At 37.2% G+C, this 27,712-nt stretch overlaps 4 protein-coding genes across 5 annotated transcripts; 2 read left to right on the forward strand and 2 right to left on the reverse strand.

Moving 5' to 3' along the window:
- Nucleotides 1-7: 7 nt before the first annotated feature.
- zdhhc16a (zinc finger DHHC-type palmitoyltransferase 16a) lies at nt 8-5,041 on the reverse strand. Of its 2 annotated transcripts, XM_042737227.1 has the most exons (11): nt 4,863-5,041; nt 3,435-3,671; nt 3,156-3,350; nt 2,960-3,048; nt 2,800-2,828; nt 1,979-2,112; nt 1,604-1,708; nt 1,032-1,108; nt 817-940; nt 603-673; nt 8-513 (listed from the first exon to the last, which is right to left on the reverse strand). In XM_042737227.1, the coding sequence occupies exons 2-11, from the start codon at nt 3,660-3,662 to the stop codon at nt 411-413; spliced, it is 1,155 nt and encodes a 384-aa protein (XP_042593161.1). In that variant the 5' UTR covers nt 3,663-3,671; nt 4,863-5,041; the 3' UTR covers nt 8-410. The 2 variants fall into 2 exon arrangements, with proteins under 2 accessions (XP_042593161.1, XP_042593162.1); XM_042737228.1 differs by lacking the exon at nt 1,604-1,708.
- Nucleotides 5,042-5,593: 552 nt separating this feature from the next.
- On the forward strand, nt 5,594-7,518 carry LOC109088347 (histidine protein methyltransferase 1 homolog). The gene is made up of 3 exons (XM_042737230.1): nt 5,594-5,786; nt 6,026-6,235; nt 6,587-7,518. The coding sequence occupies exons 1-3, from the start codon at nt 5,703-5,705 to the stop codon at nt 7,241-7,243; spliced, it is 951 nt and encodes a 316-aa protein (XP_042593164.1). The 5' UTR covers nt 5,594-5,702; the 3' UTR covers nt 7,244-7,518.
- A 59-nt stretch (nt 7,519-7,577) lies between these two features.
- LOC109088346 (phosphoglycerate mutase 1-like) lies at nt 7,578-10,593 on the reverse strand. Its single transcript, XM_042737232.1, has 4 exons — nt 10,333-10,593; nt 9,285-9,559; nt 8,494-8,674; nt 7,578-8,081 (listed from the first exon to the last, which is right to left on the reverse strand). The coding sequence occupies exons 1-4, from the start codon at nt 10,469-10,471 to the stop codon at nt 7,912-7,914; spliced, it is 765 nt and encodes a 254-aa protein (XP_042593166.1). The 5' UTR covers nt 10,472-10,593; the 3' UTR covers nt 7,578-7,911.
- A 1,177-nt stretch (nt 10,594-11,770) lies between these two features.
- Nucleotides 11,771-27,374, forward strand: tdrd9 (tudor domain containing 9). The gene is given in 35 exon segments (XM_042737215.1): nt 11,771-11,957; nt 12,021-12,143; nt 12,620-12,711; nt 12,914-12,987; nt 13,124-13,345; nt 13,657-13,779; nt 14,703-14,783; nt 14,882-15,052; nt 15,133-15,236; nt 15,921-16,040; nt 16,119-16,203; nt 16,293-16,350; nt 16,437-16,541; nt 16,636-16,733; nt 16,843-16,974; nt 17,280-17,439; nt 18,095-18,158; nt 18,257-18,320; nt 18,535-18,579; nt 18,819-18,872; nt 18,954-19,070; nt 19,723-19,830; nt 20,073-20,173; nt 20,706-21,066; nt 21,198-21,413; nt 21,514-21,603; nt 24,157-24,414; nt 25,035-25,202; nt 25,299-25,369; nt 25,465-25,574; nt 25,983-26,079; nt 26,308-26,446; nt 26,602-26,720; nt 26,817-26,889; nt 26,977-27,374. Coding segments are annotated over 35 exon segments (4,128 nt in total). The 5' UTR covers nt 11,771-11,931; the 3' UTR covers nt 27,076-27,374.
- The last annotated feature ends 338 nt before the right edge of the window (nt 27,375-27,712 follow it).

Consider the following 27,712-nt stretch of genomic DNA (forward strand, 5'->3'; position numbering starts at 1 on the left):
TGTTAATTGTTTGGTTACCAACATTCTTCAAAATATCTTTTTTTGTGTTCAACAGAAGAAAGAAACTTGACGTGGAGGGTGAGTAAATGGTGACTGTTTTTTAATTTTCGGGGGGAACTATCCCTTTAAGTACAGTATCTTCCATAGATCGCACAGACAGCTGTCATGATTTCATTATAAAATATTGAGAGAACCATCCAAAATATGCATGGAATTTTTTGGAGGGCAGCCCTTTCATTTGGCCAGAAAGAGAAAAAGTTCTCCAGTGAGATCACTGTCTAAATCTGGGCTCTGCAGACTCCTGTGTTCCCAGGGTTCTGGTTCTGCATTCAGCCTTGGCACAGCAGGTGAGACTCACCCTGAGGAGCATGTTGGTCATCGCCAACTAAGACAGTCAAGTCTTTAATGTCTCAAACTGGCAGCATGTCTTTTTTAAGAGGGTAAATGTCCCATGTCAGTCCGTCACCATATGGGGTGTGTCCAGAGGGCAGGAGAACACGAGTCAGCCAATGACTGTGAAGATGATTATAATAATTTACATTAAAATCACAGCTTACAGAATGCAGAATTTGACTAAAAGCATGTAAAATGTGTCATTTTACCTTCTCTTTTCTACACCAAAGAACACCTTCCAGTTGTTTAGTTTGCCATAACTAAAAGGATTACGATAGACCTATAAAAAGAGAGAAAAGGTTAAATCATAGATCAAAAATAATTATAAAATTTGTTATAGTTTTGACATAGTTACCAGAGATCAAACAATAGGAGGAAAATAAATTCCAATCAGTTATAAAAGTTGAGACTTTTATAACTTACCTTTCCACGTTTAGCTAAACGTTTGGCCTCTTTGTTGTTTATATGGCGTTCAATGCTGGTTTCTCCACGGGTGATAAGTACAGCATGCCACAGTGTGAGAGCTCCTAGAGCGACTGACACTGTGCTGATGGAAAAAAACAGCAAACATAACAAAAGATGTGAGTCTATGGAAATAGTAAAGTCAGTATTGGGGCCACAGTGAAAGAACAGACTACCTTGTAAGGACCCACATGTAGATAACACTCTTGTGAAACATCCTGTCTTTGTAGGTGTATGGAGGTTGTGAAATTTCCTTTGTCCATTGAAGCATCAGAAAAGCAAAAAGTATTTTATATTATTCAAAATATAATGCATGATAATAAATATTTAGATTCATAAAAAATAGCAATATACTTGAAGATAATTTTATCCTTCAGAAATCATTCTAATGTGCTCAAGAAACATTTCCTGTTATGGTCAAACTAAAAACTACACGTTTCTACAGCAATGTTTCTGATTCATTGCTCCAAAGGGAAACTGTAATGCACCAGATCGTACCAAACAGAGCTTAAAAAGTCTAAAGTTCACCAGTAAATCCCCCTCATCCAATTGTGATAAAAGCAGAGTCAGTAAGTAATGCTCATTTAAATATGCACTGTTAGCATTGGGAGAGGGAAGGTCAGAAATCATTTGATGGTTTTCATAGCATGCTGTTTGTTTAAGAGTGTTAAATAATAAACCATGATACAGAAAACAAAAATGACAGCCCTAAAGCCAAATCAACAGCAGGAAAAACTACTTGAGCCACCTGTACTCCCTTCCCAGTCACGCCTTCTGACGGGACAATGCCGATGAGCAACCCAATCCCTGTCACCGGGACACCCTGTTTCTCCGCTTCCAAGTGTCTGAATTGCTATGGAATGGCAGAGAGACAGCTGGCAGTTAAGACATGCCCGTTACACCAGACTTTGAGAACAGACAGAGAAAAGGAGAGACACAACCATTCAGAGAGAGAGAGGAGTTAAACGCTATCTACCTTATTCATTAGAATAAGTAAAAGGAAAAAACCAACGCCCACAGAGGTGTTTTCAAGCTTCAAAATGTTATGATACAAAGACAGAGTTATACTAAATTGAAAAGTGCAAAGACAAAACAACAAATGTTTTAAAAAACAAAGCCTTACATCTATGGCATTGTATGCATCGATAAACAGATTGCGACCGCTGATGCTGCAATACATGCAGCCCAAAGTCAAAAAGAGACAAAAGGAGAAGAAGTAACGATGATTGTAATGGCCAACACAGTTGTTAAGCCAAGCTGAATATAAATAATTAAGGACTTAACTACACAGAAGTGGAAAAAGGCTGTTAAAGGAATAATTCCCCAAATTCAATTTCAATTCTATCTAAATTCAGTTTGATTGTTTCTTACTTATATACAAGTAAGGGAGCTGCATGCGTAATTATATTAATTAGCAACGTTATTGCTGCATGCGTATATATATATATGTGTGTGTGTGTGTGTGTGTGTGTGTGTGTGTGTGTGTGTGTGTGTGTGTGTGTGTAAGCAGGGAGTGGGGGGGGGCTAAAGTGTTCTTTTGGGGCAATCTGTTTGTTTAGTTTCTCTGATTATACATGATTATTTAAAAAAAAATATGTTCAAATATTGTGAGCTGATGGATTCAACAAAGGTAAACAACCTTGTAGCTCACAGTAGGTTGTCTTTAAAGCTTTGTAAGTTATCGTTAATTTTTTTTTATTATAATTTATAATAATTCTGTTCTAAATCTGAATATTATAATGAATGAATGCAATACAACTTGTGTATAGTTTGCAACAACATGAATCTGAATAATTGATGACAGAATTGTAATTTTTGGATGAACTATTCCTTTAAACTGAATGTTTAACTAAGACAACATAGCCAATATGTAAGAATTTTAGAGTAAAACAAGACCAAATGGGTGCACTTTTTACAAAATGTATGGTGATTTAAAAAGGATACGGCAATGATGATCCATTTTTAGAATACATCTGTAGAGAAAGACACAGGGATGTTGATTCATGTGAGTTTCTTACAATAATATTTTTCAGTGCAGCTGACACTGAGTCACCAGTCAGATTTTATAAGCCTGCTGGGACAGAGAAAACTGTGTGTCTCTTACGTTTTACAGATGCCACAGTGATGACTTCGTGCTGGTTTAGGAATGACACACTTTTTACAGAAAGACACAAACGGGACCTCGTTTTTCATCTGAAACACAATGTGAAGAAAGAAAGAGGAACTGTCATGTCATGAATGACACTGAACACACACTTCAGTTCAGCTACTGGATTATGGCATGTCTAAGGGTGCCAAACCTTTGGAGGGTATCCAGGAGGAGTGTTTGTGGCTTTGTAGTAATGGAAGACTATCATGACCAAGATCCAATTCCCATAACAAATGTGCCACATCATCCAGCCAAGAGAGTACGTTTGAAGGACCAATGGTAGAAGGCATACATATGCGATGAAAACCACAGAACTGGTAAGAGCTACTACCAAAAACACAAAAACCAAGAGAACAAGAAAAAGTGCACGGTGTAAGAGAAACAAACAGACATTGCAACAAAACAACATGATGGTAATTATGAGATTTACCATTCCAAACCATCGTGTGATAACCTCCACCATCCAAAACACTGGTTCAAGGATGCAGTCAAGTACCACTTCAGAGTTAGTGAGCGAGTTAAAATAAAGGGATTTGAAGATCAGTTTGATGTAGCTCATAGGCTGCCTCAGTCTTCTGGGCATGCGACTGCGACTGTGTCTGCCACATCCGCGCATGCATCGCAGCAGCAGGTGCATGACAGTAGAGCAGGGACGCATGTTCAGCCCCTGTAAAGACAAGATCATATCTTTTAATAACCTGTTCGAACATCCTGAATATCGGCACAAGCAAGTTCCTCTGCATACGGCCTGCAATTTGCTCACTGCCATTTGCCCTCATGCTGAACCTTTAAGACAATTAGATTAACCAAGTATCCTTCTAAGCAGATGGTGTGGATTGATATAAACCAATAATGCAAGCATGGTTTAGTTTTCTGACACCCCTGAATTATCTAGCATAATACAAACATACGAAAGGTTGATGACCTCTTTTGTTCAGTCTTTAGAAAGCAGCATACTTTACATAACTGCACTGATAACAATGCACCTACAACACCCCGCCCTTTCAAGTTTAGGGATGGTTAGGCTAGTGACTAATGCGTCTTTCTGTGGATTTGTAGTTGCAATCAAACCATTAATCTTACTAGAAGTGCTTCAAGCCGTCCCTTAAAGAGGCGCTGGATGTAAATTTAGATTAAAATATGCATAAACAAAGATCTGGGATGATGAAGAGAAACTTTGTTATTTATTTAAAAACGTAAGGCAAAACACAAACTCAGTGGCAAGCCAGTTTCAAGACAATACATTTATTAATCATATAGGTGTGTCCTCAGTTAGAATTTAAAAAAAAATTAAATGTTAGCACTGCATGCCCAGACGTTGTAATATTCAGATATGTGAGCGACGGATCTGGACAGTCTACATTCCGGTCACACCAGTGAATGTGGAGGGAACACCACCACCCAACATTGTAATTGTGACAGCGAAAGCAGAAAGAGATGTAATAGTTATATTGGACAGCAATATAACTATTACTTTTTTTTAAATCCCCCCCATGTCATAAACAGACTATAATCTCAAGGACAGATCGTGAGTCTGTGCCTCTAAAATTATCATTAAGAGAAATACACCCATAGATATTAAGTTAGTACATCACAGTGTCAAAATGAAATAGCTACAATATATAGTTACTATCTATCTGTCTGTCTTTCATGTATCTATCATCCGTCCAATACACACTCGTGTCTAGATACATAAATATACAAATATACGTATATGTATTTCTCTGTATACCGCACATAAGTGATGAAACAAGGGATAACAGTGATGTTGAGTACCTCGACCTGACTGAATCAAACAGCAAGAGCTAAACATCAAAGAGCACAGCATGGCAGAAATTTGTACAATCGGTTGTCTTACCTGCCCAAGATCTTCTCCTAAAACTGCGATTAAATCAACTCATGATACCGCTGAATGTTTTTTAGATATATTTCAGGACAGACGGAGATAAACAATCGAAATCAGCAGTTTCTATCCCTTTGATTTCATCTGATGTCTGCCTATCTGACGCTCAGGGACGTGAGCTCAGCTGTCACGCTGGGAATTCTGGGAATTGTAGTTTAAGTCGTGGAACGCGGAAATGTGATCTGGGAATATTTTTATAATGTATATTTTTATATTATTAATAATCAAAATTACGTTTTATTGTGTGGTATTTAATAAAATCATCGCATTTCGCTTCAATTTTTATAAGATTAAAAACAAACTGCAGCAGGGAATTGTGGGAATTGCAGTTTGATTCATATCCAAGTCATTTTCGCGAATCGGTTCTTTCGAACACTTCCTTTCAAAGGAACGGCTCAAGAAACAATTCAGTGAATCTTTTACGCTGCATGTGTGGGCTCTAAAATCAGAGATGCGGCTTTGCTCAAATGTTCTCTAAAGCGGCCCAATAAAGGCAAATTACGTGTTTTGTTTATGAAGTTGTACTATTTCCTTGTTTGTTGCAGTTGAATAACCAGTCCATAAAATCTCTCACAATAACCATGATTTTATTTAAAACGCGATTCTAATTTGCATTTACATTGTTAAAATAATTTACACCTGTTGGCTGAAAATGCTGTTTAAATAACTCGGACCTATTTCTGAACCTGTTCTGTTCAACCAATGCATTGAAAAGATCCGACTCAAAAGAACAATTCGTTAAGGACTCGGATAGTAGATGTTAACACGTGCTGTGGTCGAAATAGTATAAGAGAGATGGCATTCAGTTTCAACTTCGATATTCCTTTAAAGACAGACGAAACAAACGACAAAGCAAATGAAGTGGATCTTAAGTGCTCGGTAAGGTCATTCATTATTAGCTTGTTAAACCCGGCTATATCTTGGCTAGTGCTGCAAGACAGCTGACTGTAAAATCTAAAATTATGCTTAGAATGTAACGCACGCTTTAAATTCTAGGACTAGACGATATTCCATTTTAACAGTTAATGTGAAAGCGTATATGTAGAGGTAATTAAGCTACACCCCATGTTGTGATTGCATCTGTCAATATCATATGTACGTTGTATTTTTTTCCATAGGAAGTCAGTGCAACTGTCCCAAAGAAGATGAAGGATGCTGTGGAGCACCAACCTTTGTTGGATCCTCTGTCCCAAACTGAGAACTGGGTGCCTGAAACCATCACCATAGGTGCCCTGCCTCCCCTGCTCTGTCTCAATGAATCAGTGTTTGAGAAGACTGCTCCTGAACGAGAGGACAGTGAGGAGATTCTGGCCAAAACACTGACTCAAAACTCAGACTAGGGCTGCACGATTAATCGCATGCATTTGTCATGCGTGTCTCATCAGTAAAGCCGGTTCCGTGATTAGCGGTAAATATCCGTCACCTGTTTTCAAATGCACCGGGAGTTCATACACAGAGCCATAGTTCACTGACAAGCTACGCAATATCGTGTTCATAATCGAATTCGATTAATCTCAATTATGAACAGAATATTGCGTAGCTTGTCAGTGAACTACGGCTCTGTGTATTAACTGCCGCTCCTGTTTGAAAACAGGTGACAGACATTTACCGCTAATCACGGAACCGGCTTTACTGATGAGACACGCATGACAAATGCATGCGATTAATCGTGCAGCCCTAACTCAGACCTCATCTCTGGAATCTATGAGGGTGGACTTAAGATATGGGAATGCACTTACGATCTACTTGAGTACATCGATGATGAAGGAGAGACCTTCGCTGGGAAAAGAGTGTTAGACTTAGGCTGTGGAGCTGGTCTACTTGGCATACTTGCATTGAAGAGAGGAGCCAGCAAAGTTGATTTCCAGGATTATAACAGCACTGTGATAGAGCAGTTAACAGTGCCGAATGTTTTTCTCAATTGTGAAGATGATGATGAAAATGAAGAGAAAAATAGCAGCCCACCATGTAAGAGAAAAGCCCTGGATGCAACAGAGAAATTACTGGATCGTTGTGGTTTCTTCTCAGGCGACTGGAACTCTTTTCTCACACTTTTGCAAAATAAAACCCCATCTCCGAAATTTGACATTATCTTCACATCAGAAACCATATACAACACGGACTACTACTCTTCACTTCATAATGTGTTTTGTGACCTGCTTGATGAGAATGGTATTGTTTATTTAGCAACCAAATCTCACTATTTTGGAGTAGGAGGTGGCCTTCATCTGTTTGAGAAATTTGTAGAGCAGAAAAAAGTCTTTCAGATCAGATATTTGAAGGATGTGGAACAAGGTCTTAAAAGACATGTTGTATCATTGACATTCAAAAAGTGACATTCAAATTGTATTGATGTATGTTATTGATTAATGTGCCTATGGAATTATGGTGCAAGTTAACATAAAATAATGGATGCATATTCTTTATAGGTCAAATGGATGGTTATGAGATCCTAAATTGTGCTTGGTGTAAATAACTAATGCTAAAACAGCAAGAGCACCATCACTGAAACTGGAGTTTGGTGAAACACTCTGAAGATTTGTTGAAGTCAGTGTTCAAGCTGCAATAAAGCACTGCAGAACCATCATTAAATAAACAAAAACTGACACAAGTTTACATGTACCAGCATACATCTCTAGCATTTATCAAGCAGAATCACACAGGCCAACAGACAGTCTCAACACTGGTTTAATGTGAAAAGAAATGTACTTGGAGATGCCACATTGACAACGCTTGACCAAATATAAAGTGGAGACAAAGTAAAGTATGGAATGAATTACATAAAGACAAATCCAAACAAAAAACGTGTGGTCCTTGTAAACTGTTTAAGTTATAAATACTCAAAACCACTCCAAAATTCTAACATTTCAAACTGGTTACATATAGGTCCTATAATTTTTAACTTGTATAAACTTTTTCTACAGAGCTCTGTCTCGCTGATGTTAAATATGGGAGTCTTGTTTAAAGTAATTCAGTGCTGATGTATAATTATAGATTATATACTCTATTTCTTGGCTTTGCCCTGTGCTGCCACAGCTTCCATGGCTTTGCGAACAGTTTCCTCGTCTCCGAGGAACTGCATGGGCTTGATGGGCTTCAGGTTCTTGTCCAGCTCATACAGAATAGGGATGCCTGTGGGCAGATTCAGCTCCATGATGGCCTCCTCAGACATACCTGCAGGTGTGAAGAAACAAACTGAGACTGTGGAAGGAATTCAATTTAAATAATCTGTGGTGACCCCACAAGTCATTTTTATTTTTATATTATCCATTTTAATTTTAAAGTTTGAGTCATTTTAGTGTCTTTGGCAATTTTTTTTTTTTTTTTAAGTGTCTAAATGGCTTTTATTAATTTATTCAGTTTTAATTGTAGTTACTTTAGCACATCACGTTTAATTAAATGAAAGTGAGAAATGCCTAAATTAAAGGTTTTTATATCTTATTTGTATTTTATTTCAGGTCATGTATTTTATGAAAGATTCTATTAATTTCCATGACTTTTCCATATATGGAAATCATATTTAAAGGATTTCAATGAGGGTGGGAACCTTGAACAAGAGATTTAAATGATACTGTGGGATAATTACCCTCTAAGTGCTTCACAATCCCTCTCAAACTGTTTCCATGAGCAGCAATCAGCACTCTCTTTCCCTCCTTGATTTGAGGCACAATCTCCTCATTCCAGAAGGGTAGCGCTCGTGCAATAGTGTCCTTCAGACTCTCACAAGAAGGCAGCTGGTCCTTAGTCAAATCAGCATAACGTCTGTCCTATAGAAAGACAAGACATCCCAGAAGACAAAACTGGTGCATTACTCAAATGTTCTATAAACAAATCATCACCATGTTATAGTTCTGCTCTTTTAATCTAATAGAAATTCTTGTTCGTTTGTTCTAGGTCATAGGAAAACCAGAGTGCTTGAATGTTATCAACATTTGGAAGGGGTTTCCTATACAAATAAGGTTTGAACTTTGTTTTCTGAGTCTTTGCACTGATTAACTACTAGGACGTCAGTTTCAATGTGTAACATCAACATGCTGCAAGAAATTTGGTTTTCAGATTCATGTGTTGGTATAATGCATGTTAAAATGGCGTATGAATTCTATGATTTTTGTTGTACGGGATGCAAGAATGCAGATAATAAAAAAGTTGATAGGCATGCTGTCATTATGCAGTATCATCCATTCAGAAAGCTAAAAATTAAGTACATCCTCACCATGTGCACTTATTATTTGTTTCTTATATATTTTGAAAATCTATGGAATATAAGGGGGGGGCGGTGACTAATTATAAAGACAAATACATCCAAAGTATGCATTTGAATGTAACAAATTAAGGGTTTAAAGTACCATAATGAATAAAAGATGCTGAAGAACCCACCTTGCTGATGATGCTGTAAAAGTCATGATCTGCATCCATAGATGGTGGAGGGATGTCATAGGAGCGCCTCCAAATCTTAACCTGGGCTTCACCATGCTTGGCCGCAGTCTCAGCCTTGTTTAACCCAGTGAGACCACCATAATGGCGTTCATTCAGGCGCCAGGTCCTGTGCACAGGCAGCCACATCTGATCAATACTGTCCAAAACAATCCATAACGTCCGGATGGCCCTCTTCAGTACCGAGGTATAACAGATGTCAAACTCAAACCCTGCATCTGCAAAGACACAGTATAGGCTTAATATGGAACACAGAATTCAACATAATACAACTAAATATACTGTGATCATCATTTATTTTTCCTATTATTAAAATATTATTTAATGCACATTGAATACAGCATAGCCCTAATATGGAATTAAAACTACACAAATTAATATTACAATAACTTAAAAAATGTAGATAATATTTTTGTTATAGTTATTAAAATAATATAATATTACATTATAATTACTAAAATATTCTAATTTATTATATATATATATATATATATATATATATATATATATATATATATATATAGGCACTATATTTTTTGCTATATATTTTTATATAAATATATAATGCATAACGGTAAATGAAAGTCACTTCGTGCATCCGATTGGGAAATTCAGCACGTGAACAAAATCACGTCCTGTGCTGCACGTTCGCATCATGTAGGCCCCGCCCTCTACCCGTCAGTAAAAGGCAAACCGCCAGCTTATTGGATCAAATCGTACACGCGTCATGTAGGAGGCGGGGCTGTGCTGGGGATGCACAGTCTTCTGAAAGTCATTTGAATTTTCCGGTTTGAATTTTATTATTTAAAACGCAAACATCTCAAAGCAAACATTAATAAAACAACGCGGGCAAAGTGACACTCAGTTAAGACATTTCGCACATGTTCTTTCAAAAACCAAACTAGAGCTAATCTGCTGATATACATAGGACAGCAGATTCACAACGCTCATTCACAAATCATAATGCTGGAAAATATAATACTATACAAACCTTTTAAAGCTTGACCGCCTTTCTTTGCCTCCTGAGCCCCTGTCTCGCTCAGGTCCGCGTCGAACCAACCACAGAAGCGATTCTCCTGATTCCAGCAGCTCTCGCCATGGCGAATGAGAACCAGCTTGTATGCAGCCATTTGGGACAAATAATAAAGGTAGCAGCTAAACACAGCACCGTGAGCTCTGAGCTCTGATCGAACTGGCTGTTGAGCTCTGTAAAGAGTACTGTCAAAAAGACCCTCCTCTCATCTCAGTCCGTAATAAATGACGTTCCAACCTCCCCATCTCAACTCTCAACCAATCAACGCCTCGGAGCGATGCGCACCACGTGAAACTTCAAACACGACATGGAAAAAAACCGTGATCTTCCTGTAACGCATGTGAATAATTTACTGTAAAGCGTAAACCTCCTGTAGTGAACCCCGGGTTCAAAATGTTTTAGCAAGAATAAAAAGGAGTATAATATATTTAATCGTTCATAGTTAATCGATCCCAACCAGAGAAATGCAGTATTATAAATCACTAAACTAATAAAGGAGGATTCTAACTTCTCGTTAGAGTTCATTGGGTGTATCTTGGAGATGAGGTTCTGGAGAGCCAATCAAAAGCTACTTTTTAGGTGTGGGCGGAGTTTAGCCAGGGAGCTTGTCTGAACTGAGCATGTTCGAGTGAATGCTGCTGTTAATATATATCTGAAACATAGTAACTATTAATCTTTGGTATCTTGATAGTAACTATTAATCTTTAACTATATATATATTTGACTTTTTTTTTCGAAATGTATGTACAGAACTGCAGATCTAACCATAATCTGATGTTAAATGACTCATGATAACTCATTATGAGTAGATGGAAACTGCATTTTGCCACACCTTTTATTCCAGTGGGTATTTCTCCGGGTTGGCTCTTGAAAATCAGCCTACAAAAAGCTACTGAACATTTCCACTGTTATTTATAGTCCAGGGATAAAAACAATCTTGTCACTGGAACCTTCTATTAAACTAAAGACCTTGCCTTGTTTACTTTAGTCTGCATACTTAAGATTTTTTTTGCCCATTACTCTGACTCTGAGTTTACACTTAGAAGCAGTCAGTGCTTGGATGGATACAAACTGACGTAAATTACAGTATATTTTTATACGTTTTTTCTTTATGTCACCTTTTCTTTTTTAATTTTTATCCTATATCATCTTCTGCATCTCTATCAGCTTTGTACAAAAGTAAATTTTAATTAAGAAACAATATCAGAAACAATAACATTAATTTTAAGAGGCTGTACAACCATATATTTGCTTAATTTATGGTCTAAAATTATTTTGAACTTTTTTTCTGGCAGGCCGTGCTCGGTGAAGGATTTGGCGGGAAAAATCGTCACCGACTGATACGTCAGGATTCTGAACGTTCAAATCAACAGTCGCTGGTATCTAATGAATGTTATTATATTTAGATTAACGTTAATATTTCAACAACTTACTTTGGTCTATCATATACTACTACAACAACAACAAAAGTGTTCGTTATTTTTTAGAAATAAAAAAGTGCGCGTTAACCTGGTCTCCGCCCCACCTGCTGGCAGGGCGGCCGCGGCGCGGAAAGAGATGCTAGAGAGCGCGAGTGGACGAATGTGAGCTCTTCTCGGCGTTTGATTATTTGTCGTTTTTTCGTGATTTTTGTATGGTTTGTGCAGGATGCATCAGGCCATCACATCAGCTCAGATAGCCCACTGGTTTACTGTCGGGGTACAGTTTGCAAACATCACAATCACCGACGAAGTGAAAAAGGAGGCCGAAGCTCCTGCTACTGCAGACAGGTAACGTATAAGTTAAGTCATGAGTGTAAGTTTTTGCTGATTAAAAATTTTAATTTTATTATACAGGCATGCTTTAAGAGGATTCAGAAATATGAACAATACATATTAATGAGACGTGTGTATTTATCGCTAATTAGAATAAAAACACGACGGGAGACACGTGCTTTTAGGATCTAGTCTATAAGCATACATTTTAATAAAATAGATATTAATGCATGACCCTTTGTCAAAGTTTCGTTTTAAAGGGTCTGCCGTACTAAACCACATTTAGCATTTTGACAGTATATACACAGTTTGTTTAAAAATACCTTTAAAAGTGTCTTAAATCTTTTTGAACCAGCGTTAAGTGTTGCATAGAGAAGTATAAATGTGTGCAGGTGAATTAATATGATTGACAGCTGGTGGTTAACGAGACCATAGACTGGGAGGAGACCCAAGGATACACAATTTTCACTTTGTGTGTGCGTTTGCTGCAGCTCTGTGGAGCAGTTGTCTGAACAGACTTCTCCAGAGAAGGCCGGATCAGATGGAGGAAACCAGAAGAGCAGGAGGCCAGAACTACCAACCAGTAATCACCCACATACCAACTAAAGACCGTCTTTATTATTTGATTTTACTGACGTGATTAACTAGAATCAGTATTGTACGGTTCTGTTAACATAACATCTGTCCTACCACCATGTTTGGCTTCTGTGTTACCAATTAGGATGGAATTGCATAACTCACATTCACAATTCAAACTGTTTTGACACGTGACCTTTGAACTATAGGTCCAGGAACCACCCCGCCTTCACTTGGCAGTTATGAGTATCCAATTCTCCCTATTACTAAGAACAGACAAGAGGTACACACATACAGATACAAGGCACATGCAGACACATTTACACATAATTCAAAATAAGATTTTTCATGCTTGGTTATGTTGTGTATTTTCTTATATGTGCATATATCAATCCCTCTTTGTGTTTGTGTGTGTGTAGTTGGTCTCTCTGATTGAGAATAACTCTGTGATCATCATTCGTGGAGCGACAGGCAGTGGGAAAACCACCCAGCTGCCACAGTTCATTTTGGATCACTATGCTGAAAAAAAGACGCCCTGTAACCTGGTTGTCACTCAGCCTCGCAAAATTGGCGCCACCAGCATTGCCCGCTGGGTGGCACGTGAACGCAAATGCACCCTGGGCAGCTTGGTGGGGTATCAGGTGTGAGATCCATGGAGTAGAAACTGTTTACCTCAAAAGTGTGAATAGAATCATTATCTTGAATGGGAATAAAGTCATGACAAAACTGAAATAGTAACAGTTCTTTTTTTTTTCTCCATATTGTGACGTAAATATAGGGTGGGGACTGTGCATCGGTTGTGAGCATTAGAACTAGAACAAATTCCTCCCTTCCCACAAAACCAAACCTATAAAATATGCATATATATATTTTTTTTTTATTCTAAGCATAAGCTACAAGACTCACTTAATACTATGTACATTTTATTTAATGTCTCTTTCTCTGTCTCCAGGTGGGTTTAGAGAAGATGGCCACAGAGCACACCAAGCTGATTTATGTGACCACCGGAGTCTTACTGCAGAAATTAGTGTCATCGAAAACCCTCACAGAGTACTCTCACATCTTCATAGATGAGGTAGATACACAATCTGCAATTTATAGAACTAGACTACTGCCACATTTATTTGATCAAATATACAGTAAAACAGTAATATTGTGAAATATTACAATCTGAAATAAAAAACGTGTTTCTGTTTTTAAATACTTTTGAATGTTATTTATTGCTGTGATGCCAAAGCTGGATTTTCAGCAGCAATTACTCCGGTCGTCTTCGGTCTTATGATCCCTCAGAAATTATTCAAATATGCTGATCTGGTTGGTGCAGATAGTCTTTTGGTTAGTGTGCGGACATATAGCGCAGCTGTGCTCACAGCGACCCGAGTTCGAATCCCGCCTCGATGTCCTTTACTGTTCCCGCTCCCCTTTCTCCACCCAATACTTTCCTGTCATCTCTCCACTGTTCTCTCAAAATAAAAAGCACAAAAAGGCCATAAATATAACTTAAAAAAAAAATGCTGATTTGCTGCTCAAGAAACATTTCTTATTACTTCTTATGTTGAAAACAATTGTGCTCTGTTTAACATTTTTGTGGAAACCGTGATACATTTTTCAGGATTTTTGATGACTAGAATGTTCAAAAGAACAGCGTTTATTTGAAATAGATGTTTATTTGAAATTGTAACAATGTGAAAGACTTTATGATCAATTTAATGCATTATTGCTGAATAATTAATTTCGTAAAAAAAAAAATCTCACTGATCCTAAAGGTTTGAGCAATAGTGTATATTTATAGAAACAGTATGTACACTTGCCAGGCTAGTGATATTCACAATTCCAAAAGTTCAGTACTTGAAATTATGCCATACTGGTAAAATTGCTACAAATGTGAATCTTACAGTGAAACAAATATGCTTCTATAGAAAAAGTTTAAAATAAATATCAATTTAAATGAAAACTATGGCATGTAGACTTAATTGCTTGTATTTTAACCTGGTTCAGGTCCATGAGAGAACAGAAGAACTTGATTTCCTGTTGCTGGTTGTCAGAAAACTGCTGCGGACCAATTCCAGATATGTCAAGGTTTGTTCAGTGCACATACTTTAATTCACACAATCAGATTTTACCCTGTAGTTTAACTCTTCATCTTTTCTCCATTTATCCCACCTCACATTCTGTAGGTCATTCTGATGTCAGCCACCATAAACTGTGCAGAGTTTGCAGAGTATTTTGGTACTCCGATCCGCAATCAGATGAATCCAGCATACGTGTTTGAGGTAGAAGGAGCCCCATACGCCATTGAAGAGTTCTACCTGGATGAGCTCAAAACCATCCTACCTCTTGGAATCAATGTATGGGAAGCATAAAATATGCTATATTTTGGCATTTTCTGTTTAAATTCCTTTTATAAGTGTTTGTGTGTATGTGTCAGGTGGACCTAACCTTCCCAGTAGACCCTTGTATCACAGAGGAGATGTATAACGTTGCCGTCTCTCTCATCCAGAGCTTTGATGAGATGGAGGCTAAAGATCAAAGGTCAGGGATCACAATGAGACACACACTACCATTTAAAAGTTTTGGTTAAGATTTTGAAATTATAAATTTTTTTCAAAGAAGCCTTACCAAGGCTGCATGTATTTGATCACTATACAGTAAAATGGTAATATGGTAAAAGTGCGAAATATTATTACTATTAAAATAACTTTTCTATTTTAAAATATATTTTAAAATGGAATTTATTCCTGTGATGGCAAAGTTTAATTTTCAGCAGCCATTACCCTAGTCTTCAGTGTCACATGATCTTTCAGAAACCACTCTAATGCTGATTGGGTGATAAACTTTTTTTTGTTTGTTTTTTTAAATCAGTGTTGAAAAAGTTGTGCTGCTTAATATTTTATTGGTAGCTGTGATGGTTTTTCAGGATTCTTTGATGTATTAGATATTGAACATTTATTTGAAGTAATTTTTGTAACATTGTAAACTGTCACTTCTGACTAATTTAATGCTGTCTTGCTAAATATTAAAAGTATTAATTTCTTTAAAAAAAAAAAAAAAAAACACTAACGCCAAACCTTTGAATGTCACTGTATATTTAATGTTTTGGTAGTTTTGTGAGGTCAGCAATGCATGAAATGCTTTATATCTTTGTTGTATGTTTAAGTATTAAAAATCATATTTTAAGTAATTAATCTTAATGAAGTGTGTGTTTGTGTGAAGCAGGTGCTCTGAGCAAACTGGAAGTGCTACTCATCCAGAGAGAGGTAGTGTGCTTGTCTTTCTGCCTGGGCTTGCTGAAATACAGTATATGAAGGAGGCCCTCGCAAAACTTGTGCGCAAGAGGTACGTCTGTGTGTAGTGTGTTTAAACAAGTGTGCTTGTGTATGAATGTGTAAATGTGTGGGGTTTTTTTGCTCACAGGTTGCAGGTATATCCTCTTCACTCAACTGTCACTTTAGAGGAGCAAAATGGAGTGTTCCTGGTTCCTGTACCTGGATACCGGAAGGTAAAATTTACAGTGAAGCCAAAGTCTCTTGTATGTTTAGAGTGTTTGAAGAATGTATTGGTATAAATTTCTGCTCTTTGTATTCACAGATTATTCTCTCCACAAACATCGCTGAGAGTTCTGTCACTGTGCCTGACGTTAAATATGGTGGGTGTTTATTTTTACACCTTGTGTGAGTTCTTGAGGTCATCTCACAGTAATAACTTATGCATTATTTTGTGTGTGTTATGCAGTGATTGACTTCTGCCTTGTGCGTCAGTTGGTTTGCGATAAGGAGACCAATTACAGATGTCTTCGAATCACCTGGGCATCCAAGACCAGTTGCAACCAGCGTCGAGGTGCTGCATATGTGGACTGGTGTTCAACAGCACAGATGGTTCTTGAGTTTTCTGAAATGCAGTCTATAATTGCTTTTCCTGTCCATCTTCTCAGGTCGTGCTGGACGGGTGTCTAAAGGCTTCTGTTACAGATTGGTGAGCAGGCATTTCTGGGAGCATGAGATTCCGGATTTCACTATCCCAGAGATGCTGGTAGGGGAGCAATTACATCAATCTGTGGAAGCAAGACTTCAGAAATAATAATTTTTGAATTATAAAGTCTTTCTAAGTTGGTTATGGCAGTGTGTGTATTGATCTGCAGCGATCACCATTGGCCAGTACCTTGTTGAAGGTGAAGTTGTTGGATATGGGCGATCCCCGCTCAGTTCTCTCCACAGCCCTCACACCACCCAACCTAAATGACATCGAAAGAACTGTCCTGCAGCTCAAACAGGTCAATGAAACTTAGTGCTTGTTGGTTACTGCTTGGTAGTTGTTTGAACTTCCAGCCTGACATTAAAATTACATGATGTATTATGGCAAACACACAGCATTTTTGTTTAAGTTTTAAATGCATATATATTTAAATAATTAGCTATTATTTTATGTTCTCAGCTTTCTTTTTAGGTTTCATTTATAATTTTCATATATTTATGTTGTATTTTTTTTATTTTACTTTTTTTTTTTTATTATTGTGTGTTTTTTTTATTTTTAATTTTTTTTTTGTATAATTAATAACCCTGACCTCTGTGTGTGTAGATTGGAGCTCTTTCTGTGCAGAGCAACAGTCAGAGGCAATTTGATGGCGAGTTGACATTTCTGGGTCGTGTGTTGGCGCACCTGCCTGTGGATCTGCAGCTGGGCAAGCTGATTGTTTTTGGACATGTGTTCGGCTGTCTGGAGGAGTGTCTTATCATTGGTATACATTTTGTGTATTAGTGTGTGTGAAAATATCTGTATATCAATTATATAACAATGTCAGGTTGGACCAAGTTGCCATAAAATTTTAAGAAATGCTATAAATTAGGCCTGGTAATTTAACATGTTAATTAAATTAAATACGGTGAAAAATAATGCACTTTCCCTGCCCCAGACCTATGTGGGTCATCTGACATTTAATACAGTTGATAAATGACGTATATGAGGCAGGGCACCTCACTGCGTGATGAAGCCTTGAGAACATAGCTAGAATGTCCCTAAAATTCAAGATATGGGGCAAAAATGCCCCTGTTTGAGTTTGTCTTATATTAACATCATATTGTCAAGCAATAATTATTAAAGGTATAGTTCACCCACCCAAAAATGACAATTGTATCATCATTTCATCATCATCATCACCCTCATGGTCCAATATGTAATACATTTTATCAATTACAAAATATTTCTTGCTGAAGCTACTTTTTATAATGTCTGTTGGATGCTTTACATAACAATGACTTTAAATGACCTTTTGGGAGTAATTTCTCAGCCAAATTTGATGTGCAATTAATTAATCACCACATCATGTAAAAAAATTAGATTAAGACTTTAAATGGCTTCCCAGCTCTACTAAAAATATATGAACTGTCTTTCAGCTGCGTCTCTCTCTCTGAAGAGTTTCTTTGCCATGCCATCACTGCAGCAGTTGGCTGGGTACAGGTAGGTTTACCTTTCATCTCACATACACTTCATTGATTTTCTGAATTAGGTTTACACTTGATCCTTCTCGCTGGATCCTTATCTGTTTGATCTTACAGGAGCAAGCTGAGCTTTGCACAAAATGTTCCAAGTGACTTAATTGCTTTCGTCAATGCCTTCAAGGTATGAAATGGCAAAACTGAGCGTGCTCAGTAGATTTGTTTAGATTGTGATCTCATAAAGTACAGTTTATGAGTGTAAAGTGTAACAGTTTATGTGTAATGGTAAATATTAGTTACTACACAGTAGTTTGGTAACATTATTGTTATGGGTTAATATCAACCTTTTTTCAATTAATTGGTCTGTTTTTGTTCTTTTTTTTTTTGTTGTTGTTCAGGCCTGGTACACATCTAGAGCTAAAGGAGAGCTCAGACACCCAAAGGTAAAAACATATATATTGATCATATATATGAAGATGGGAAAGGAAACATTTGGGATGAAATACAAACGATACAAGATTATTGCCCTCAAAACCCGCTAGATGGAGCCCTTCCAAGATATGGTTTTATTTACCTTGACAACTGTCCTAAAGGCACTCAGGCTACATATATCAGCAATTAAAATATGAGACAAGAATGTTTCTGTGTACACTCTGACACCTTTGTTTTTTCCAAATATCAGGATGAACTGGAATGGGGCAAAGAGAACTGCATTCAGATCAAACGAATCCGAGAGGTAAATACAGTGTGCGCACATACAAAACATGCTCATTTTATACAAAATTTGCATTTTATACCCATTGAATGTGTGTTACAGGTGGCAGAGCTCTTTGAGGATCTAAAGAAGAGGGTGTCCAAATTTAACATGCACATCAGCAGCTCCTCAAATCCCACAGACTACACCAGCCTGCACAAACAGAGATTCATCCTGCAGGTACACACACACACACACACAATAATACACTTCACTGAACTACTGGTTTTTAAAAAAGTAGTACCTTTAAATCAGAAAGAATGCTTTAAATTGAACAAAGGTGACAGTAAAGACCGATTGTTACAAAAAAATCTATTTCAAATAAATGTTCTTTTGAACTTTCTATTCATCAGCTAATCCTGGAAAAATGGTTTAACAGTTTCCGCAAAAATAATATAGAAATTGTTTAAATAGTTTTAATAATAATAATAATAATAATAATAATAATAATATTTTTAGTTGATGTTTTTTTGTCAACAATTAATATTATTGTGATGATTTGTTGTGGATAGTGTGAATAATGGTGTATTTTTTGCTGAAAATGCATTTTTGCGATCACTGGAATAAACAACAGATATAAAATATATTAAAATAGAAAACCGTAAATGGAAATTGCAGATATAATTCACAATGTAACCATTCTTACTGTACTTTTGATCAAATAAATATAGCCTTGGTTGTTTCAAAAACATCAAAACCATCTTACCAACCCCAAATGGTACTGGATGTTTGAGTGTGTGTGTGTGTGTGTGTGTGTGTGTGTGTGTGTGTGTGTGTGTGTGTGTGAGAGAGATACTACACAGAATGTACTTTCTCTGTCTTTCTGGATTAGGTAGCCATTGCGGGAGCATTCTTTCCAAACTATTTCTCTCAGGGAGAGATTGATGAGCAGCTGGCATCTAAGGAACTTTCTGGAAATGATCCAAAGACCACAATTATGGTACCAGTGTCTCCAGTTACAAAAGTCTGTCAAAAAAATTATGGAGCCATAGTTTCAAATTAATTGTGCTGAGCAATTTGATTTAATGCAACAGATTTTGAAGGTAACTTTAAGGTAGTAACATTTTAAGGTGCCCCCTTTAGAACCAGAAATGGTACCTCAGGCTTGCAATTAATTGACCAATTATTTGTGTACTTGTGTTGATTATGTCTCTGGCCTAATGTCTTTTCTCTCTCTCTCAGATTAGGAATTTGCCTCCATTTGCATTCCTGTGCTATAAGCAGCTGCAGTCACTGTTCCGTCAATGTGGACAGGTCAAATCAATCTGTTTCGATGGATCCAGGTAACTTGCACACACAGTGTGTTTTGTAAGAAAGTCTGTTTTCACCACAGAATAATAAAAAAAAAAAAAAACTTTTTATCTTATAATTTTTCTTGGAATTCTGGATTTATATCATAAAATAAATTCAGTTTTGACTCAGCATATCAAAATTCAGATTTTTTTTTCCTGGAACATCAAGTTTATCTTGCAGTTCAGTCTTTCTTTCTTTTGCATATAACTAAGTTAAACATTGCTTGAACTAAATATGCATTTTGTAATACAAACAAGTCCTTTCATCAATTCAATTAGGTGTCTCTTAAAAGAGATGCTATATTTACTTTTATCAAAATAAAGATTTCTTAGAAAAAAAGTTGCAAAATGATAACTCAGAGTTGTAAGATATACAGTATACTCGAAATTGTGAGCAATAAAGTCAGATTTGTGTTATAAACTTGCAATATACTAGACGTTAACTTGCAATTCTGAGGAAAAATAGTGAGAATTGTGAGGAGAGAACTCCAATTACAAGATGTAGTCTTTTTATTTTTTGCAGAGCGTATGTGGAGTTTTATCGCTCTTGTGTGAGGGAAACAGGTGTGTTACCTGAGGTCTTGTTGGCACTGCTGCGAGCACGGCAAACTCCAGCGCTCCAGCTGCAGGTGCACCACGCAGACGAGGTGGAGGCCCACGCTAAAGGAAAGCCCATCACACACCTACGTTACACAAGGTAGCTGCAAGTCCACGATACACACAGACCTCATCAAAGACGCACGGGGGGCTTTATTTTGAAGATTTTTTTTGGGGTTTTATTGTTTGTTTGTGGGGGTGATGTGTGTGTTGTTGGAGTTTTTGGAAGGTTTTTAAATAGAGATATATTTTAGTGTTGATGGGATTTTATCATTAACATCACAGAGGTGAAGTCTAACTTCTTTAGTTTTTAAAAGCTTTTAAAGGCTTTTAGAGAAATGTGGCTTAATTATGACCCATTCTTGGTTCATCTTTGCGAGCAGTGTGCAGGTCATTAATGTGTATAATTGTTCTAAAGGTGATCGATGTTGGACATTTTTGGGGCTTTCGGACAGATGAGAGCAGTGTCGAGAAACAGTGTCAGTTAACAGCAGCCCTAAACATAAGAGATCTGAGACCTGTATCTGTCTCTCTCTATCCAAACCTGCTGTGTGTGGCCCCTTTCAAAGATGGACAGCAAATGGCCAAATACTATCGAGCCAAAGTACTGCACATCCTTGGCAGCAACGTAGAGGTACATGCCATACACACGTATGCACACTCACAATGTTCCAATGCAGAACAAAACACGAAGTCATATCTATAACTATTGCTCTTTGTATATATGTGTGTAGGTGTTTTATGTGGATTTTGGTAACACCTCTGTGGTCCCATGCAGCAGTCTGAGAGAGCTCCCATCTGACCTCATGACTCCTCCCTTTCAAGTACGTGTTTTCTCCCCAAACTTTTACATTTTAAAAAAGAAAAGTTTTCTTCATTAAGGCTCCGCAATATAGCGAAAAAATAACATGTTTAATCCTTTTTTGGTTTTTGTTTTATCCCCAAACTTTTTGTTTTTACCAGGGTTGAAGAATTGTACAGGGCTCTAGACTGTGAATTTTTTTTGAATGTGGGGCTCCTGATTTTTGTGAAACGGTCGCTGCCATTTAGCACGGTTTAGTTTTGCTTTCGTTTCATTTGCTGTTTGATGCCTCTCAAATGCAACAGACCATTTATCAGCTTGGACCGCAACACAAACAAACTTGTCCAAACTCAGAACAGTGTTACTCGGGAGCCAGAGATGATTTTGTGACAAGTGTTACTGCACAGATGCAACAGTGCTGTGAGATCCAGTGAGAAGCGTTTGAATTCGCCGCACAATGACAAGGTTGCTGCGAGATTTACTGAGAAGCATTCAAATTCTGCACAGATAATCTCTGTTATAAACAGCTCTGACATACGTCAGGAATCCAGAAGCGTATCGTTAACTGTAACTATGGTGTTGTGGTAGAAATAGTCTAATGTATTACATAATTCATTTCAGGGTTTGTACAACCTTTTGAGAGAGATTCAAGCACTTTTCAGTGACTTTCAAGCATTTCACACAACTATTTCCAGCACTTTAAAGCCCTAAAATGATCCAGTTTGAATGTTATTTTTAATGGGATGAACAAAATATACTTTGGTAAAGAAACGCTTATGTAAAATTAAAAAAAATACATCAAATCACAATTATAACCAGTAGACAGCATCAGAGAAGCACTTATTGGCTTATTAGTCATTGATTTATGCTTTTTCTCTATATTTTGAAACTATAAAATCATTATTATAAAATATCAAATCAAGAAATCAGATTTCTTCAGAATTTTACACATTTGTGAACGAAATTTTCTGCAATTTGCTGCTAAATCACACATAATCACTATGCTAAAAGAATAATAAAAAGTGACAAAGTGATGTGACATACAGCCAGTACCCATACTCAGAATTTGTGCTCTGCATTTAACCCATCCAAAGTGCACACACACAGCAGTGAACATACACACAGTGTGAACACACACCCGGAGCAGTGGGCAGCCATTTATGCTGCGGCACCCAGGGATCAGTTGGAGGTTCGGTGCCTTGCTCAAGGGCACCTCAGTCGTGGTATTGCCAGCCTGAGACTCAAACCCAAAACCTTAGGGTTAGGAGCCAAACTCTCTAACCACTAGGCCACGACTTCCCCTATTAAATGGTTTAATTTAATAAGAGTGGAATATATAGATCTTCTCTATATAAAAATTAAGTACATTTTGTATGCATCTTAACTCAAGCTGTAAACTGTCAAATCTGTATAAACAATAAACAAGAAATGAACATGAAATGTTATTAGTGACTGCACTTATTAATGCAAAACAATAGTAATTTTTATTATTAAATGACCTTTATTTTGAATACCCCCACACACCACCCCCAGCGCTACCAAATCTGCTCCTGGCGCTACCATCTGTAGAACTTAGTGGCGCTGGTGCCACTGCTCTCAAATGTTAATCTGGAGCTCTGGAATGTTAGTGTGCGCGAGTGCATGGTCTGCACTGTTCCAAAGTTCTTAAGATTAAGAATAGCAATGAATCAATCTTTTGTATTAGTCTTAAAAAGTGAAAGGTGTATAGATGTAAACAAAACAGATAATTATCTTTTCTTGTAAAATGTGACACCAAGATCGCAAATTCAAAAGTCCATAGTCCAGCTTATAAAAGCAAAAGAGTAAATCCTGTTCACAAAATTTAAATCACAAACAATACTGATGAAAAAGAATGGGTTGAATGTTGAACACTCGTTACTTGTTTATAAACTGATAAATGTTCATCAGCATGCATTGATTAATCCCATATTGTAGCAAAAAACAAACAAACAAAAGTGACGTAAATTCACATACATACTTGAATGTATGTATGTGAATGTAAATGAAATTAAAAAGGCATGTTTTATATTGTTTTTCACAGTAGGAAATATTTTTTAATAATTTAAACATTTAAATACATTTTTAACAAAACATTTTAACGAAGTTTGCTATAAGTTATCTGATGCTTCAACTCATCTGACACTTTAAAACTTCAAGTTAAATGTGGTCTGATTGGCTGTCTGTTTAAAAAAAATAATTCTGAAAGTGATTCCAATGATTGTTCCACAATCATTGTTAGAATTGTGGTGTATAATTAAAACAATTATTAAAACTTGAATTATAATTAAATATATAATCATCCTTGGTGTGACTGGGCCTGTAGTCTTAACACTCAAATATTCACTTCAAAATGAATCTCTTGGCAGACATATTTTGGCAAATTACTGTCCAAATAAAACGTTCATTAAAATGATTGCAGTATCCGTGAAGCTGCTTACATTTGTCGCCAACAGAGTCATTGTGAATATATGGTATATCTCTCAGCTCTCTGTTACAGCTGGATTTTCTATGGATTTCAATGAGCCATAAGATGTACCTGCATGTTTCATTGCAGGCACAGGAGTTTTGCATCGCAGGCATGGGTCCGTCTGCGCATTCGCTGATTCTGGGTGGTCGCTGGAGCAGCCGGGCACGTAACCGTTTTAAGACGCTCACGAGCGGCCGCTCTGCCATTGTGTCCCTTTACTCCATTCTGCACGGCGTCATGCGTGTCGACCTGCACATCTCTATGGAGGCGGGCGATGTCAGTGTGGCAGACCTTCTGGTGCAGGAGGGACACGCCTGTCACATACCTGAAAGCTTTGAGAGTCAGGTAACCATGCCACCACCACAGTAATGTCTACCTGACACGTTGTCTTGAATGAATTTGAATTCAGTTTTTCACATTCCTCTTTTGCCAGGCATCAATGAATAATGCCTACTAAAATATTTCTGCATCAAGTTTAAAATTATTTATGGTTCAAATATGGAAGCTTTTTCTTTCTTCCACTTTGTGTTTTTCGATCAGTTTTTATCTCGCAGTTGCAAGTTATAAACTCCTAATTGTGAGTTTACATGTCACAGTTTACACTTTTTTTTTTTTTTTTCCAAATTGCACGTTTATTTCTCACAAATGTCTTTTCTCATAATTGCGAGTTTATATTTTGCATTTGCAAGTTTTAGATTGATAATTATACATTTACATCTTACAGTTCTGACTTTTTCCTCTAAATTGTGAGTATATCTCAGACTTTTAGCCTAAGGACTGTGATTTTTTTTTTTAGATCTGACATTTCTGACTTTCTTCAGAATTGAGTTTGTATCTCAACCTTGGTAGAATCAAGTTTCCATATATAAGAGAAAATATTTGAACATTTACAAGTCTCTTAAAACATTCTGACCTGAATCAGCCAGGTCACTGTTGTTTATGCTTCTTTTTTTGTGTATTTGCAGCAGTCCCATGAGGTTCTGATATCTCTGTATGAGGACATGGCCAGTGGCAGATTCACCCCTAGTTCTACTAGTGGTTCATTGAACAGCAGGATGGAGGAAGACAAGCTGCTCATCAACGAGCTCCTTCAGCACTTTTGTGCCTCTAGCAGCAGTGCCCCCAAGTGCAAGGTGCTGGCATAGCAGCCCTTTAATCACCTACGTTCAAACTGTGCGGTGTATTTTCTGTGGGTCTTATGCTAAAGGTTCTGTTGTGTCACTCTGCAGGCTTTAGTTTATGGTCCCAGCAGCCCACATAAGGTCAGCTTTCACAGCATGAGCAGGATCAGCAACTTCAGGTTTGACCTGCCTGTCCATTTCACAGAAAGTTTCACACAAGTTGCACCCCAGGAAAGGATGGTGGTAAGTGTTGTGGGTTTGGTTTTGTTTGCAGGGCTGTTGGCATTGAGAGGGACGGTATTAACTCAGTAATGGTGAATGAAAGTCCACAGAACTGGCATGAGAGGATGTTGGTGGCTGCAACTGTGTCTCTCAGCGCATCAGGTGTGCACACAATCACATGATAACAGTTGGTTGGATTTGTCATAGTAAACGTAATGTACACTATCATTCAAAAGATTGGAGTTAGTAAGATTTTTGTTTTTGAAAATTAACTTTTATTCAGAAAGGATGCATTAAATTCAGGAAATATGATAATAGAAAAAGTGTCCTGAGCAGCAGACAGTATTAGAATGGTTTCTGAAACTGACACTGAAGACTGGAGTAATGGCTGATGAAAATTCAGCTTTGCCATCACAAAAATACTTATTATTCATTTTTATATCGGTGGCTAATTTTAAGTTACCACAGCTGGTGAGGTTAGTGGTAATTTGGTAGCTACACTAAATATCATGTGTTGTGTGTTTTTTTTTTTTGTTTTTTGTCTAATTCATGATTCAATTCATGGTACAGGTTCTCGTATCTTGCTGAAGGAAACATCTCTGATGCCTCATATCCACGGCCTTCCCTCCATTATTACTATGCTCTTCACCCCTGTCATGGAACTTCGGTAACAGTCACCATAAAAACTAACATCATTCTTTAAAGAAAAAAATCGATTTGTGTTTGAGGGGATGATGTTCATAAAACAAACTTACCAAGTGCAAATTTTCACAAGATGTCAAAACTACTGATGCAAATTGCAACCCACAATTTTTTATCGTCATAACTATCCTAGCATAATATGAACATTTGAATATGTTGGCTGAGTTTAATTACACGGAGATGTACTCTGCAGTACTAATGAGGACAGGACCTGTTTTACTGGTGCGCTGTGTGGACTGGGCTGGAACTCTGTTTCCCAAAATGCAGTGCTGCCTGAACATGACATTGAGCTTGCCTTTGATGTCAAGTTTGAAATTGAGGACATCACAGAGGTATGTTTTGGTGTGTATGTGTGATGATATGCATTCAGAGGTCAGTTTTGCATGTCAGGCTTTACCTGTGTAAGCTAGCAGGCTCTTAGCTAGAGTAGGCTACATCATGAAATTTCTAGATTATGCATATTTTAACAAAAGATGTGTATGTGTAGATAAATGCTTTGAGAGGCACAGTGAACAAGCTGGTGTGTGACGGACCAAATGGCCTGACAAATCTGAGTCCTGAAAAGATCAGCAGCCTTCAGGAGGAGGCCCGGGAACGACTTGTTGGGTACTCGATTACCATCCACCCTCCTCCTGAGACATTTGAGAGTCTCCATGACATGGGAATACTAACCTAGAAACATCTGTGGTTCTTTCTGTTTAGACTGTTCATTAAAAACCCTCCCAGACCAGAGTGTACACCTGTGTACTATGAGAAATTCAAGAAATGGAACCAGGTATAAATCATCCACTCCTAAAGTCTTTATTTCCTAAAGCTCTTATTAGAATGAGTTCATTGGGTTCTTCACTATGTGTGTCGTCAGGTGGATCGCTCCCAGCAGATGGAGCTACAGGAGAAGGATGATGGGAAATCCAAAGGTGTGCTATTTCAGCTCCATCCAATCACCTTACTGAACATGTGAGGAGCATCATACACAAGAATCTAGATGATGGAAAAGCTTGAATGTTACTTCTATTAAATGTGCAGTATTTTAGTTTTGCTAGTCATTTTTGTTACTTGAAAAAGGAAATTTTATTTGCTCAATGCAGGGTTCATCAATCTGTTTTGGAAAAATATTATTTGACTGCACTTTTTTGGTTCTTAAGAAACGCATCTAATTTTGATGTTATGTTTTAAATCGGTGTCTGTTTTAATTTACCTGTAAGCCGAGTTGATTGTTGTTGCTGTAGTTGAATGTGTACAGTAAATAATTTGTTCAAATTCTTGGACTTTTTTTTTTTTTCTTTCGGAAGTTACTTTTCTGTCTCTACCCAGGTTTAAAGCTCAAATATGAGTAGTTCACCAATTAGTTGTCCATAGCATTTTTGTGCACTATATTCCAAGCCGTCTGAAGCTGTATGATACCTTTATGTAAGGAACAGGACAATTTGTAAAAAAATTTTTTTTAAAAAGTTGTATGCTTATTTTCCTTGCCTTTTAGTTAAACGGAAATTCACCCCCTCACTCTTATAAATTAGTTATTGCCTTAAATGATGCATACATGTAATTTTTCTATAACATTTTGACCTAAATGTTTAATGAAAATACCAGAAACTTTA

Source organism: Cyprinus carpio, chromosome B13 (genome assembly GCF_018340385.1).
Source record: "Cyprinus carpio isolate SPL01 chromosome B13, ASM1834038v1, whole genome shotgun sequence".
Taxonomy (NCBI): Eukaryota; Metazoa; Chordata; class Actinopteri; order Cypriniformes; family Cyprinidae; genus Cyprinus; species Cyprinus carpio.

What these genes read in the sequence shown, in the direction of transcription:
- zdhhc16a (XM_042737227.1), bottom strand. Translation starts at nt 3,662, where the DNA reads ATGCGTCCCTGCTCTACTGTCATGCACCTGCTGCTGCGATGCATGCGC. An exon ending in CACTGTGGCATCTGTAAAAC is followed by an intron (nt 2,829 to 2,959) that starts GTAAGAGACACA and finishes CTTTCTCTACAG; the next exon opens with ATGTATTCTAAAAATGGATC. An exon ending in TACATGTGGGTCCTTACAAG is followed by an intron (nt 941 to 1,031) that starts GTAGTCTGTTCT and finishes TTTTTCCATCAG; the next exon opens with CACAGTGTCAGTCGCTCTAG.
- LOC109088347 (XM_042737230.1), top strand. Translation starts at nt 5,703, where the DNA reads ATGGCATTCAGTTTCAACTTCGATATTCCTTTAAAGACAGACGAAACA. An exon ending in AAGTGGATCTTAAGTGCTCG is followed by an intron (nt 5,787 to 6,025) that starts GTAAGGTCATTC and finishes TTTTTTCCATAG; the next exon opens with GAAGTCAGTGCAACTGTCCC. An exon ending in TGGCCAAAACACTGACTCAA is followed by an intron (nt 6,236 to 6,586) that starts AACTCAGACTAG and finishes TCGTGCAGCCCT; the next exon opens with AACTCAGACCTCATCTCTGG.
- LOC109088346 (XM_042737232.1), bottom strand. Translation starts at nt 10,471, where the DNA reads ATGGCTGCATACAAGCTGGTTCTCATTCGCCATGGCGAGAGCTGCTGG. An exon ending in AGGCGGTCAAGCTTTAAAAG is followed by an intron (nt 9,560 to 10,332) that starts GTTTGTATAGTA and finishes GTGTCTTTGCAG; the next exon opens with ATGCAGGGTTTGAGTTTGAC. An exon ending in GATTGTGAAGCACTTAGAGG is followed by an intron (nt 8,082 to 8,493) that starts GTAATTATCCCA and finishes TCACACCTGCAG; the next exon opens with GTATGTCTGAGGAGGCCATC.